A 13,203-nucleotide genomic window follows, 5' to 3' on the forward strand; every position below is an offset into this window, starting at 1 on the left:
AGAATGGGGGCCAGGTGCCAGTGGCTCACGCCTGTAATAGCTACTCAGGAGGCTGAGATCTGAGGATTGTGGTTCAAAATCGGCCCTGGCAGGAAAGTCTGGGAGACTCTTTTTTTTTTTTTGATTAATCACTTCCTGTTCAATTTTTTAATTTTAAAAGAAAAGCAATTTTTAATTTTTATCCCTATAATTTATGCCCATATTTATTTTTAAATATTAAGAATTATCTCTTTTTTTATTGTGAAAATACCATACAGAGGGGAGTTTGGGAGACTCTTATCTCCAATAAACCACCAGAAAACTGGAAGTGGCACTGTGGCTCAAAGTGGTAGAGTTCTAGCCTTGAACAAAAGAGCTCAGGAACAGCGCCTAGGCCCTGAGTTCTAGCTCTACGATCAGCAAAAAACCAGGACTGGACATTTATTGAGCGCCAACTGTGATCCAGCTTCCCCTCAAACCCTTAGAGGTAGACAACTCTATGCCTGGTGAAGTAATAGGAAACAGAAGTAGTAAGTGTAATCCTCCACCCAAAGCAAGATGGAGTCTGGACTCAGGTCTCCCTGCTGCCCACCTCATTGTGTCTCCACACCATGGGTTGGTGCAGCTGAGGAAGCAGACGTCTCCTGGACCTTTCTTGCACATGCAGCAATCCAGTCTCTGCTCTTGGACCCAAGTCTGAGGCAGTAACTTCTGTTGCCCTGAGTTTAAGACCTGCTATCTACCTTGGGGAAGACAGATGTAGAGAAAGGCCTCTCATTGCCCTGAGGGCCCAGGTTAAGACTGTCACTCAACTGTTCTGAGCCTCAGTTTCCCCAGTGTAAAATTTAGTACTTCTATCATACACAAGATATCCTATGGTAAGATGCCTACATATGGTGTTAAGTAAACACCAGAGATAAATGATGTATTCAAAGGTAGAAATGGAATGTTTAGGCATCTCACTATATGTGCTTATATACATATATGTGTGTGTGCATCTATATATATCAGTTCCATCTACCATACAGATGTATGCATGTGTGTTAAATCTGGAACTTCCATAATCCTAACACTGGGGAGTCTGAGACAGGAGGATCATGAGTTTCAGGCCAGCCTGAGCTCCCTAGAGAGACCCCATCTCACAGAAACAACAAAACAAAAGCAAGTTGGCACCTCCTGCCCCACCCTCTGTGTGACTTGGGCGCTCGCCCTTGGTTTTATGAGCTGAGCCACAGAGCGCCAAGCCTGACCCATAGAGTCTGGCAGAGAAATACATAAACCCTCCCTCCTGTAACTGGCTGCCAAGGTCAAAGTCACAGGGCATAGATCCATGGGTGCTTGTGTGGAGGAGGAGGAGGGGGCTTGGGGGAGCTGTGCTTGGAGCTAAGGTTACAGGAAGGTCCTCCACAAGCAAAGGGCATAGAAGTACCCCCTCCCACACCTGGCTGGAATCCGGCTGTGACCTGTCCTGGTTCTGAGAGATGGTGTGGGGGTTCACTTGACTCTGGGATCCTTTTCCTTCACGAGTGTTGTGAGGTTTAAATGAGCTAGGGTGGCACACAGGAAGCATTTTAAACAATGCATGGCACTTCGTAGATGCTTGAAATGACGCGAGTTATCAAGACCCCCGGGCTCAGTGAGGGGAGGCCCAGCACACAGTAGGCACTTTGTGTCTGGGAGGTGTCAGGCAGGGAGGGCAAGCAGGAAGGAAAGTGGTTCAAGCAACCCATCAAACTGGGACCCCCCCACACACACACTTTCCCCCAAGAACAACTGGCGGGGATCCCAGCCCCAGTCTGACTCTGGTCCCTTGCACACCCCGACCCGGGTGGCCTCCAGGCTTTCTCTGAGTGGATACAGCGGCTCGGCGGGGGACCAGAGCAGCCTGCCCATGAAGGGCGCCAACTTCAGCACCCGGGATGCGGACAACGACGAGTGCTTCTGCAAGTGTGCCCAGATGATGTCCGGAGGTGGGTGCCACCTGGCCTGGCGCCACCTCGCCGTCCCCCATGCTGTCCTCACACCTCTTCCTAAAGGTGGCTTTCCTGGGAGCCCGTGTTCCTGGAGGGACACGGGGAAGGGGGCTGGCTCCAGGGGAGGCACAATGTCCCATCTGTCCCCACCCCAGGTCAGAGGACACCCCACGCCCCAGACCAGGCCAAAGTAGGATCTGGGAGAGCAGGGGAGAGACAAAGGGCAGCTCTCCGGACCCTGTGCATCAAACGATGCTCCATGGTGGGGGCCGAAGTCAGAGATGAGAGAGAGACAAGGACAGAAGAAAAGAGAGAAACAGAGACAGAGAGGAGAGAAGAGAGACTCAAAGACTGAGAAGAAAGAGAGACACAGAGGCAAAGAGGAGGACACGAGAGAGAAGAGACCGAGAGAGAGAGAGAGAAAGAAAAGGCGAAGAAGAGAAACACAGTCCAGAAGACTAAGACTGAAAAATGAGAGACGGAGTCCCAAGAAACACAGGGAGCAGGGACAGAGAAAGATAAGCACTGAAAGAGAACACAGAGATATACCCGCCTAAGCACAGAGATCGCCAGGGACAGAGAGAGACAGACGGATTGACTAACAGGGACACCACAGGGAGGAGACTGAGCAGTTAAGCCTGCAAAGAGCGGAAGGTAGTTGGGGGTGGGGGCACAGGGATGCCACAGGGTCACAGCAAAAGTGAGAAGGAGAGGCAGAAGGGCCCAGAAGGACGGCCAGAGCCCCCAGCTGCCCCCCAGGACCCCGGGTGGTCACTGCCTGCTCCCATCCTACGTCCCCTCTGCCATGAGCTGGTGCCCCAAGAGATCTCAGCCCTGATGAGTCCTTGTTGTCTTGGAGTCTGGATGGGGACCCTGTCACTCCCAAACCTCTGATCTCCCTCTTGCCCCAGGGTGGTGGTTTGTTGCCTGCGGCCTCTCCAACCTCAATGGCATCTACTACCCGTCCGGCTACCACTTGCGCAAACTCAACGGCATCCGCTGGCACTACTTCCGCGGGCCCAGCTACTCACTCCGCGCCACGCGCATGATGGTGCGGCCGGTGGGCGGCTAGCTGGGCAGCACACGGGGGCCCCTCACCCGGATCCCTGGGACAGCCCGGCCACAGCATGGGACACGGCGCCTGGGGCTAGGCCTCCACACCCTGCGTCATCACAGCCCTTGACCCCAAAGTCTGAAGAGTCACCTGCCTCCTTGCAACCCGGATCTGTGACATGCTGGGAGTTGGGGGCTGGGGGGGGGGCTTCTGCCTCTGCGGTACCCCTCATCCTTCTCCCTCAGGTCTCCTGCAGGCTGCTAGCCTGAGGGTTCCAGACCTCTGCAACCTGAGGGTTACAGATCCCCCAAGTAGCAGGTGACTCACAGTAGGTCTGCAGCAGGCAGGAGGCGGCCTACAGGGACTGCTGGATTCCATCCCCAGGGGAAGGAAGGCCACCTCCCCTCCACCCTCCTGTCCCAAGCCTTCCCCAGCCATGAGACGTCCCTGGACTTTGTCTAGTGCTCAGATCTGAGCTCTGAGGAGCTTTTGGGGGGTGGGGCAGGGAATCTAAGAAGGATTCCTTTACTCCCTGCCCATCCTGGAGTGAGTCCCATAGGTCATACCAGGTTTCTTCTGTGAGGTAGCTATGGTAATTGAGAGGATCAGCAAGCTAAAACAAAAGGAATAGGTCTTCTCAGTGCAGGGTGTGTCAGAGCCTTTGACGGTCAGTGCTGTGGCTGCCCAGGGACAGGCTAAAGTGACTCTCTTTCTCCGTTTTCATAATTGAAAATGGGCCTTGCTTGTCCCAGCTCAGGGCTGGGGGTACCATGTGGAAAGCTGGTCTTCACCTGTCTTTGGGGGAAGCCCTAACCCCCCCCCACACACACACACAAGCTGGGCTCACTCTTCTTGACCTCAAGGACTACAGTGAGAGCTTCAACTAGCCTCTGTAAACACAACTGGAAGGAACTTTGGGTTAAAAGAGGTCCAGAGAAGGGTCTAGGACTAAATCCCTGTCTTGCTCTGTCCTCCCATGCTCCTCTGGCCCCGGGAAGCCAGCGCCCTGCCTGTGGGTAGCCCTCGGGATTTCCTGTGACCACCACCTCCCCTCCACTCAAGTCCAGGGCCCACCCACCCTCCTCTCCTCCCTGCCACACCCAACAACAATGCTGCTGGCTGAGACGGAGGGTCGGGGCTCCTCATGAACTGCCCACCCAAGCTGCAGTCAGAATGGGGGACAGTGGCCAGGGCCCTGGCCCATAAGGGTGGTCCCTCATCATAGGTCTCCACAGTGGGACCATCATCCCATACCCACAGGGAAGCCAGGCCTCCACTCGCCTGCCCTCTACAGGCTCTCGGGGATCCCCTGCCCCCCCTCCCCAACGTGTCTCTCCAGCCCTGAGCAGCCCTACCCCCCAACCCCGCCCCAAGTCGCCTGTACTCTCCCTCCACTCAGCCAGCTGACAGGGCTGATCCACCATGATGGGAGTGGACCTGGGATCAGGCGGCTGCTCTTGACACTTCAGGGTGGATCTCTAGCACCCACTGCTTGCATCATGGAGCACAGGCAAAGCTTGAGGGCTAGACAGACTTCCCCAGGCTCTGAGACCCAGCATGCCGGTCCCCAAGCCTCAGTGGCTCTCTGTCAGATGGAGACAGGAATGCTCCCAACCAGGGATCATGGATGTAAACTTCATAGCAAAGCCCAGCGTGGAGTAGGTGTCTAATAAATGTTCAGTCCTGAAAAGGCAAGGAGGGCAGCCCCCTCCTTCCCCCCCCCCCCCCCGTGACCACCCTCCCATGGCCACCCCCCACTCCTGCCCTGGACTTAGAGAGGAGAGGAGATTTTGTTTTCAAATCCACAGCATTGATTTCTACACAACATAACCTCAGGACTGGCTGCATGCTGGAGGAGAAACGAGAGTGAAGCTGTGAACCCCAGCAACAGACGCCCCTGCTCTGTCAGAAGTGAGGGGCCTAGCTCCCCATCTCTGCACTCCAGTGTTCTGAAAGGGGCAGGGAGACCATTCCTAAACATACATGCTTCTTCTCCACCTTCCTCTTGGGTGCACCCAAGGAATGATGGGAAATTGGGAGGATTCAGGTCTGGTTAGCTCCAGTCAGGGTCTGACTGATGAGAAGGCTCTGGTAGCTCAAGCTCTGGTCCGTCCAGGCCAGCATCACCCAGCCAAGGGTACCCCTGGCCCCGTGGTTCTCTCCAGCGGTGTGGGCCCTGTGTCCATCCTTGTAAGTGGTTCTAAGTGGCCAGACCCAGGTCACATGGCCACGCCTGGAACCAGGGGCATCCTGCTGATCAGAAACAGGCATATAGGAAAGTAGAGTGAGTTACCCACAGGCCTCTTCTCTCTGCCTCCTCTTCTTCCTTCCACGGATGCCCCTCCTCCAGACTTCCTGTCCCCAGGCCCTAGCCCCCCAAAAGCCAGCGCATCTCCACACAGACTCAGGCAATCAGGGACACAGCAGGTCCTGCCTAGCAAAATCAGCCCCTGATCCTTGATGCTCCTGGTTTTCTCTGCGCCTCAGTTTCCCATCTCTTCAATAAGGACATGGAGCCAACTTCTAATAGCCATTGTGACAGCGGTGCTAACTCGGGATATGTCCTTCGACCCGGGCTGGGCCTCGGGGGTAGGGGACAGAGCTTGAAGAACCTGGCACCAGGATCCTTGATCTATCTGCATCTGCAGATTTTGCTATGCAAAATCTTGGTCACCTCGCTCTGCATCTGACCAGGACAGTCACTTCTCACCATTGAAGTAATAATCAGAGAGGGACAGAGTTCCATCCAAGACAGCACAGGCAGCCACCACCTCCATCACACCAGAATCTACAAGCTAGCCCTCTTCTGGAGCTCTCTGGTGGCATCCTGCCACCTACCACAAAAATGTTAAAGTGGTGTCTCCTCTATATAATGAGGGCTGAAGGAACTTTCTGGAAATAGTTCCAAGACCAGCTTGTCTCTTCCACTGGCGCCTGGCAGATCCTGATGGAGCCAGCCAGGAAGAACACGCTGTTCCTGAGATCTCTGAGTGTCTCCAGCAGAGGCGATTTCCACACAGGGGCAAGTTCACGGTCACACGTGACCATGGACGAGGGGTGAGCAAGGGTGAGGGACAGACGGCAATCATGAAGGTGGTCTGTTTCAGAGGGATTTGAGTGGTCCTTCCCCTTTACTGTCTGCTTGGGCCTTCGCCTCTCCCACTGAAAGATGCTTTAATGAGTTAGCCCGTGTTGTCCTGGCAACCACAGCAGCAGCATGTAGATGGACTGGCTCTCGGAGGATGAGGGTCTGATCCAGCTCACATACGGGATCTGGCTCACAGGGAAGTCGTGGCAGATTATTCATGCACTCACCCATGCTATGATGTGTGGAGGACCTACCGGGACCAAGGAATATCTGGGAGATGTGGATGGGTAATGAATAAGCCAGACATACACAGTCCTCTCTGCTCACTGAGATAGACAGGTTAAAAAAAAAACTTTAAAAATAGTTTAAAGCTGGGCACCAAGGGCTCATACCTATAATCCTAGCTACTCGGGAAACTGAGATCTGAAGATCACAGTTCAAAGCCAGCCTGGAAAGAAAAGTCCGTGAGACACTTATCTCTAATTAATCACCAAAAAGCCAAAGTGGAGCTGTGGCTCAAATGGTAGAGTGCTAGCCTTGAGTAAAAGGAGCTTAGGGGACAGTGCCCAGGCCCAGAGTTCAAGGCCCAGAACAGGGGTGGGGGGGAGTTTAAAAGACCAGATTAAGTCACATGCTGGAGGTAGAGATAAGGAGAATCACAGACAGCCGAGCATGGTGGCTCACACCTGTAATCTTAGCTCTTCAGGCGGCTGAGATCTGAGGACCCCGGTCAAAGCCACTCTGGGAAGGAAAGACCATGAGATTCTTATCCCCTATAAACCACTCAGAAAATGGGAAGTGGCGCTGTGGCTCAAGTGGTAGAGTACTAGCATTGAGCCGAAGAGCTGAAGGATAGCGAGCAGGCCCAGAGTTCAAGCCCCACAACCGACAAAAAAATAAAAAGGAATCACAGAGGGTCTGACTTTGGGTGGTCAAGGAAGTCCCTTCCAGGAAGTGGTATTTAAATCAAGGACTACACAGGTGTGAAAGAGGCAGCCAGGGGAAAGAGTCCTGTGAACACGTGGCCCCCACTAGAGGGAAGAGCAGTCCAAAGCCCTGGGACACTAAGCAGAGACCTAACAGGGAGACCTGCCTGGGAGAACAGGCACACCCACCTCCTCAGATGAATCCAGATGTGTGCCACAGCTGTGCAGATGGAGGAGGCTTGGAGAAGTACAGCGGCTGCCTGACATCACAGAGGGTCAAGATACAGACCCTGCTGAACTGAGCAGGCTCAATGTACCATGCCCTGCCATGCTCAGCCACAGCACAGCTTCCCTTCCTGGGAAATGGAGTGGCTATTTCCTACCTGGCAGGAAGGGAACAGGATACCTTGGCCTTTCCCAACACGGACATCCACCCTCTCAGCCCAGCCTCGTGTTTACCTAGAAGATGACATCAGCCTCCCAATTGAGCCCCATCTTCAGGCATGTTCCCTCCCTCCTGGCCCACAATCATGTCACTTCCTCGGCCCGGAGCCCTCAGCAGCTCCCCAGGACCTCGAGAATAAACGACAGTCAGCAAGCAGGGCTTTTCGTTGTCTAGCTCACTCCTCCAGCCCCATCTCCACCTTGAGGTTCCCAGGTGGAGAAGTGAGGGTCCCAGGAGACCACCAGCTGGCCAGAGAGACTCCTCCCTCTCCCCTTGACAGCTAGCACAGGGCCCAGCCCGCAGCAGGTGCTGCTGGCAATATGCTCATGGCATCACCCTCTGCAGACAGCTGGGGCCCAGCCCTGCCCCGGCCCTTCACAGGGAAGACAGCCTCTAAGCCCCTGGAGGGCTGCTGGCCCCTGGGACAGGGCCTGCTCACTGTGGGCTCTCTCGCCATGGGTATAGCTGTGTATGTCCTGTGCCAAGCTCTGCAAGGAATTTCTGCCCAGACATAGCATCACTGTGATCCTTACTCCCCCTTTTACAGGCGGGGAAACTGAGGTCCCGGAAAGTGCCATCATCCGGCCAATACCACACACGAGGGGTTAGAGGTGGCTTTGGCCCCAGGTGCCCTCTGCATTTCACAGGGTGATTACTTACCAGCTTGGGCTGCCCAGCCCTGGAAGCTCAGCTATGGACATAAACATGGCTCTGTCCCTGTGAGAGCCTGGGGGTGGGAGCAACTGGAGCCTGGAGGAGGGACAGGATCCTCCTTCACCTCCTTCAGGCATATCTGACTTCCTGCCTGTCCTGCTATGGCTTCAGGTGGTGGCCACAGGCCAGAGTTAGGTTCTAGGACCAACTCTCTTCCTTGTGGGCCCCTGGGCCTCCCCCAGTGAGCCTTGGCGGGGAGGCAAAGTGCTGGCCCTGGTCACTGACTCCAGTCGAGAGCCCAGGCGTGCAGCGAGAATCTGGGGAGGCCTGGCTGGCCGAGGTCCCTGCCTTCCGCCAGCACCTGACCTTCCAATCCCTGTCTGAGAGGTTGTCAGGACCCAGCTGTGCAGCCTTTGGTGGGGGAGGGAAGCGTGACAGCTCATTTTTATCACCTCCCAGCATGGCAGCTTGACTCAAATAAGATCATTCTTTCTTGTATTTGTTGACATGGCTTCAAACAAGATAGACAGTGAAGTCTGGGTGGATGGGAGGAAGCAGAAACTAGACAGAAATTTATGCAAGTACTAAAAGTGCAGTGAGTGTGCTGAGGGCTAGAGGGCGCACTAGAGCAAGGGCTCCCGCAGGCTGTGAAGGGAAAGAAGGTTCCGGAGAAGAACCACGGTGAGACGTACCTCCCTGGGAGAGCTGGGGAAGGAGAGGCTGGGGCCTGCTGTGGAGGGCAGGCTGTACCTAGGGTACCAGACAGAGGACAAGGATGCAAGAGACAGAGCTGGCGAGAAACAGGACAGCATTGCAGGTGGCCAGAGCTACCGTGCTACGCAGTCCCGCCTCCTGTCCTTCCCAGCCCTGGCAGGAAAGTTGCTAAGATTCCATGACCATGGAGGGATGCCAGACACAATGGCAGGAACCTGGGAACCTGCCATCTCAAATGTGACAGGAAGCCTAGAGTAGGCAGATCACAGCTCAACCAGGAAATGAGGCTCCGTGGCATAACCAAGGGGCAAAAACCAAGGCTGTGGCATGGCTCACCGGAGAGCACCAGCCTAACAAGCATGAGCTCTGAGCTCATGTATTCACCTGTGCTCATGGCTCGAATGGGCGCACAGGCTTCTGCGGGAAGGTTTGTCTCTGCTTCACAGTGGGGAGGCCTCAGCCCAGGCAGCCATGGCTCTTTAGCTCCAGTTTGCTTTGGATCTCAGCATCCACATGTGTGAGGGCTCAGAATTCTGTGCTCATAAGCCAGGTGCCGGTGGCTCACGCCTGTAATCCTGGCTACTCAGGAGGCTGAGATCTGAGGATCGCAGCTCAAAGCCGGCCCAGACAGGAAAGGCCATGAGACTCTTATCTCCAATAAACCACTCAGAAAACTGGAAGTGGTGCTGTGGTTCAAGTGGGAGAGCGCTAGCCTTGAACTGAAGAGCTGAGGGACAGCGCCCAAGGCCAGAGTTCAAGCCCCATGACCAACAACAACAATAAAAAGATTCTGTGCTCATGGGCATTGCAAATGCCGTGTGGGAATGGTAAATACATAAGGTGCCCAATTATCATTCCATCTACTGTCATTCAATGTCAAGTTCCAAGGTCACCTCAAAGAATTGCACGTGCACACAGGTGTCCCCTGCAGTACCCTCTGCTCCACTGTCCCCTTCATTGGCAAACACAAGTTCAAGGTTAAGATCATAACCATCTAAGGCTACCGCAGAGTGTTAAAACGCAGTGGACCACCCTCTGACCGTTTCAGGCCCACCGAGCTGCTCCTCCTCGGGAAAGCTGCAACGCAAGTCACTTTCCTGCTGTTCCGCTGGTCAGAGGTAGCACAAAGCTGCGAGATTCCAGTGTGCCCATCCTGGGGCTTGAACTCAGGGCCCGGGTGCTGTCCCTGAGCTTTTCTACTCAAAGTCAGTGTTCTATCACTTGTGCCACAGCTCAAGTTTTGGCTTTTTTTTTTCAGTGATTAATTGGAGATGAGTCTCATGGACTGTCCTGTCCAGGCTGACTTTGAACTGTAGTCTTCAGAGCTCAACCTCCTAAGTAGCTAGGATAAGAGGCATGAACCACCACCAGCACCTGGCCACAACCCATTTCTTGATGGGAAGTGTCACAGAATATGAAGCCTTCCTAAAACCCACACATGTTGAACCCTAAAACCCACACACGCTGAGCGCGGCAGGTGATGCTGAGCCCAGAGGAAGGTCATGTTTCCCAGGCTGGCGTGTGACTCAGCGCTGAGAAAACTGCTTAAGGGGAGCTGAGTGAACACGGAGATGGGTCTGTGCCTTCCCATTTCCTTTCACCTGAGATGCAGGGGTGATGCCGGAGTATCAGCAGCTTGGACCATGGTGAACTTGACTGAAGCCACCCTGGGCTAGAGAAAGGCAGGTGGATAAGAAATGCTTGGATTGGGCTGGGAAGGTAGCTCAGTGGTAGAGCACTTGCCTTGCATACATGAGGCCCTGGGTTTGATTCCTCAGCACCACATAAGCAAAAAGAAAAAAAGAAGCCAGAAGTGGCGCTGTGGCTCAGGTGATAGAGTACTAGCCTTGAGCTGAAGAGCTGAGGGACAGCGCCCAGGCCCAGAGTTCAGGCCCCACGACCGGACCCAAAAAAAAAAAAAAAAAGAAAAGAAATGCTTGGATTTCTCCTGCTGGAGTTGCAGACATCCAGCCCTGTTTTTGTTGTTGTTGTTGTTGTTTGTTTGGGGTTGTTTTTTTTTTAACAAATGCCATTGGAGATTTTAAACCTCAACTCTCTCTCTCTCTCTCTCTCTCTCTCTCTCTCTCTCTCACACACACACACACACACACACACCACTACCACCCCAGAACGCCACCTGGTATTAGCCCCATTGTGACTGTGGTTTTGTACTGTTTCCATTGTTGTTCGGCTGTGCCCTGCTATCAGCAGTACTAGGGTTGAACTCAAGGCCTAGTGCTTGCTGGACGAGAAGCCTTGCCACTTGAGTCATAGCCCCAACCCTTTTTTGCTTTTGTTATGGTGTTGTATAGAGCCTTTTGTTTTCGCCCAAGGCTGGCCTCTGACTGAGATCCCCCTATGTACCTGGGATGACCAACGTGGCCCCCACACTGGCCTGTCTTGTGGAGATAGGGTCTCCGTGACTTTTTGCCAGTGTTGACCTCGAACACTCCCACATGAGTAGCTGGGATGATAGGTATGAGTCACAACACCCAGCTATGACTCTTTTATTAAAAGAAAACAAAATTTAATTTTGAAAAATACTATTCATTGAAATGAACTCTGGGAAATGGAAATGAGGTTTTATCTTTGTTTTTTCTTTTTGTTTTCTTTTTGCCTTGTTCATCTGTCTTTGGGGAAGAAGGAGGGGCATAGAAATGGAGGGACAAAGGTTGACTAAGTGCAGCAATGGTACTTACTAGATACCATGTTAAAAATGAACTATCAAACTTGTGGGTAAGGGTGGGAGGGAAAAACTGGGAGAGAATGAGGGAAGGGATGATATTGTCCAAAAAGAAATGAACTCTTCCCAGGTGTTGGTGGCTCATGCCTGGCATCCTAGCTACTCAGGAGGCTGAGGACCAAGGCTTGAAGCCAGCCTGGGCAAAAAAGTCCCTGTGAGATTCTTATTTCCAATTAACCACTCGAAAACAGGAAGTGGAGCTGTGGCTTAAGTAGTAGAGTGCTAGCCTTGAACAAAAGAGCTCAGGGACAGTGCCCAGGCATGAGTTCAAGCCCCACAACAGAAGAAAGAAAGAAAGAAAGAAAGGAAGGAACTCTTTCCCTGACTCATTTAACTGTAACCCCTCTGTGTATCAGTTTTATGATAACTATTAAAAAATAGAATTTTCAAAAATAAAAAATATATAAAACTATTTGTCATGCAGACACCTTAGGCCCTAAGTCAAGCTGTACCTGAAGCCACTTCCTTGTGACTGTACATCTCCAATGAAAGTCCATTTTGCTGTGCCTGGAAGGGTTTCAGAGTAGGAAGGGGCCCTGGTGTCTGAGCACATGGTCTTTCTTGAGATGTGCACATCGTGTGACAACAGTCAGCTCGTGTAAACAACTGTTAATGCTCTGTAGACGAGACAGATCAGTGCCTCAGGGCACCCCCCCCCTTCCTCTGCATGTGGCCACAGAGCTTGACATGGTGACTGTCTCTGCTCTCTACTGAAGGGTTCCTTTAGACTTGTGTGCCCTCTCTTCACAAAACTGTAACCATGGACCCACCATGGCACAGGGGTACAGCTGTCAAATGATGTCCATAAATAACTCACCTGCAAGAAATGTTGTGGTTTATTGCTTCATTTTTGCTAGTCCTGAGACTTGAACTCAGGGCCTAGCCACTATCCCTGAGCTTTTCTTTTCTCCTTCTTCTTCTTTTTTTTTTTTTTTTTTTGGCTGTGGGGCTTGAACTCTGGGCCTGGGCACTGTCCCTGAGCTCTTCACTTGAGCCACAGCGCCACTTCCAATTTTCTTGGTGGTTAATTAGAGAAAGGAGTCTCACAGATGTTCCTGCCTCAGCTGGCTTCAAATCACAATCTTCAAATCTCAGCCTCCTGAGTAACTAGTATACAGGCATGAGCCACCATTGCCCCTGGATAAATGAGTTCTTTTTTGATATCCCTTAACTTTGGAGGGAGAGGGGAGACAATCAGTCACACCTGCTTGGTAATATAATCAGAGAGCCAGTCCACAGTCACCTCTAAGCTGTAAAAACGGCTGATGGATTTCCAAATACACATGCATTCTCTGGCTGTGAGACCTTAAGCAAACTGGCTCACATTCCCCACTACAAGCCAGCAATCCACTACACCTTCTACAGCGTCAGTTCCTCAAAGTCAACCACAGGCCAAGCGCTTTGATGTTAGTCCAGACATGTTCAAAGTAGAGAACCTGCCCATCACTTTTGTGACAGCATATTGTTATAAATGCTTCTGTTTTCTATCAGTTTGGGGTTTTTTTTTGGTGGGGGAGTTGTTTTTGTCAATTGTGGGGCCTGAACTCTGGGCCTGGGCGCTGTCCCTCAGCTCTTCAGCTCAAGGCTAGCGCTCTACCACTTGAGCCACAGCGCCACTTCCGGCTTT

At 52.7% G+C, this 13,203-nt stretch overlaps 2 protein-coding genes across 2 annotated transcripts in view; one reads left to right on the forward strand and one right to left on the reverse strand.

Moving 5' to 3' along the window:
- Angpt4 (angiopoietin 4) overlaps positions 1–3,112 on the forward strand; it is a 31,658-nt gene extending 28,546 nt beyond the window's left edge. The window contains exons 8-9 of the mRNA XM_013010809.1: positions 1,819–1,949; positions 2,864–3,112. Of these exons, the coding sequence (XP_012866263.1) occupies positions 1,819–1,949; positions 2,864–3,024 (292 nt within the window). The 3' untranslated portion in view covers positions 3,025–3,112. The remainder of the gene's footprint in view (positions 1–1,818; positions 1,950–2,863) is intronic.
- An 8,052-nt stretch (positions 3,113–11,164) lies between these two features.
- Fam110a (family with sequence similarity 110, member A) overlaps positions 11,165–13,203 on the reverse strand; it is a 30,472-nt gene continuing 28,433 nt past the window's right edge. The window contains exon 4 of the transcript XR_001174820.1: positions 11,165–11,174. The gene's annotated coding sequence lies outside the window, so the exon portion shown is untranslated. The remainder of the gene's footprint in view (positions 11,175–13,203) is intronic.

Source organism: Dipodomys ordii, unplaced genomic scaffold (assembly GCF_000151885.1).
Source record: "Dipodomys ordii isolate 6190 unplaced genomic scaffold, Dord_2.0 Scaffold13, whole genome shotgun sequence".
Classification (NCBI taxonomy): Eukaryota; Metazoa; Chordata; class Mammalia; order Rodentia; family Heteromyidae; genus Dipodomys; species Dipodomys ordii.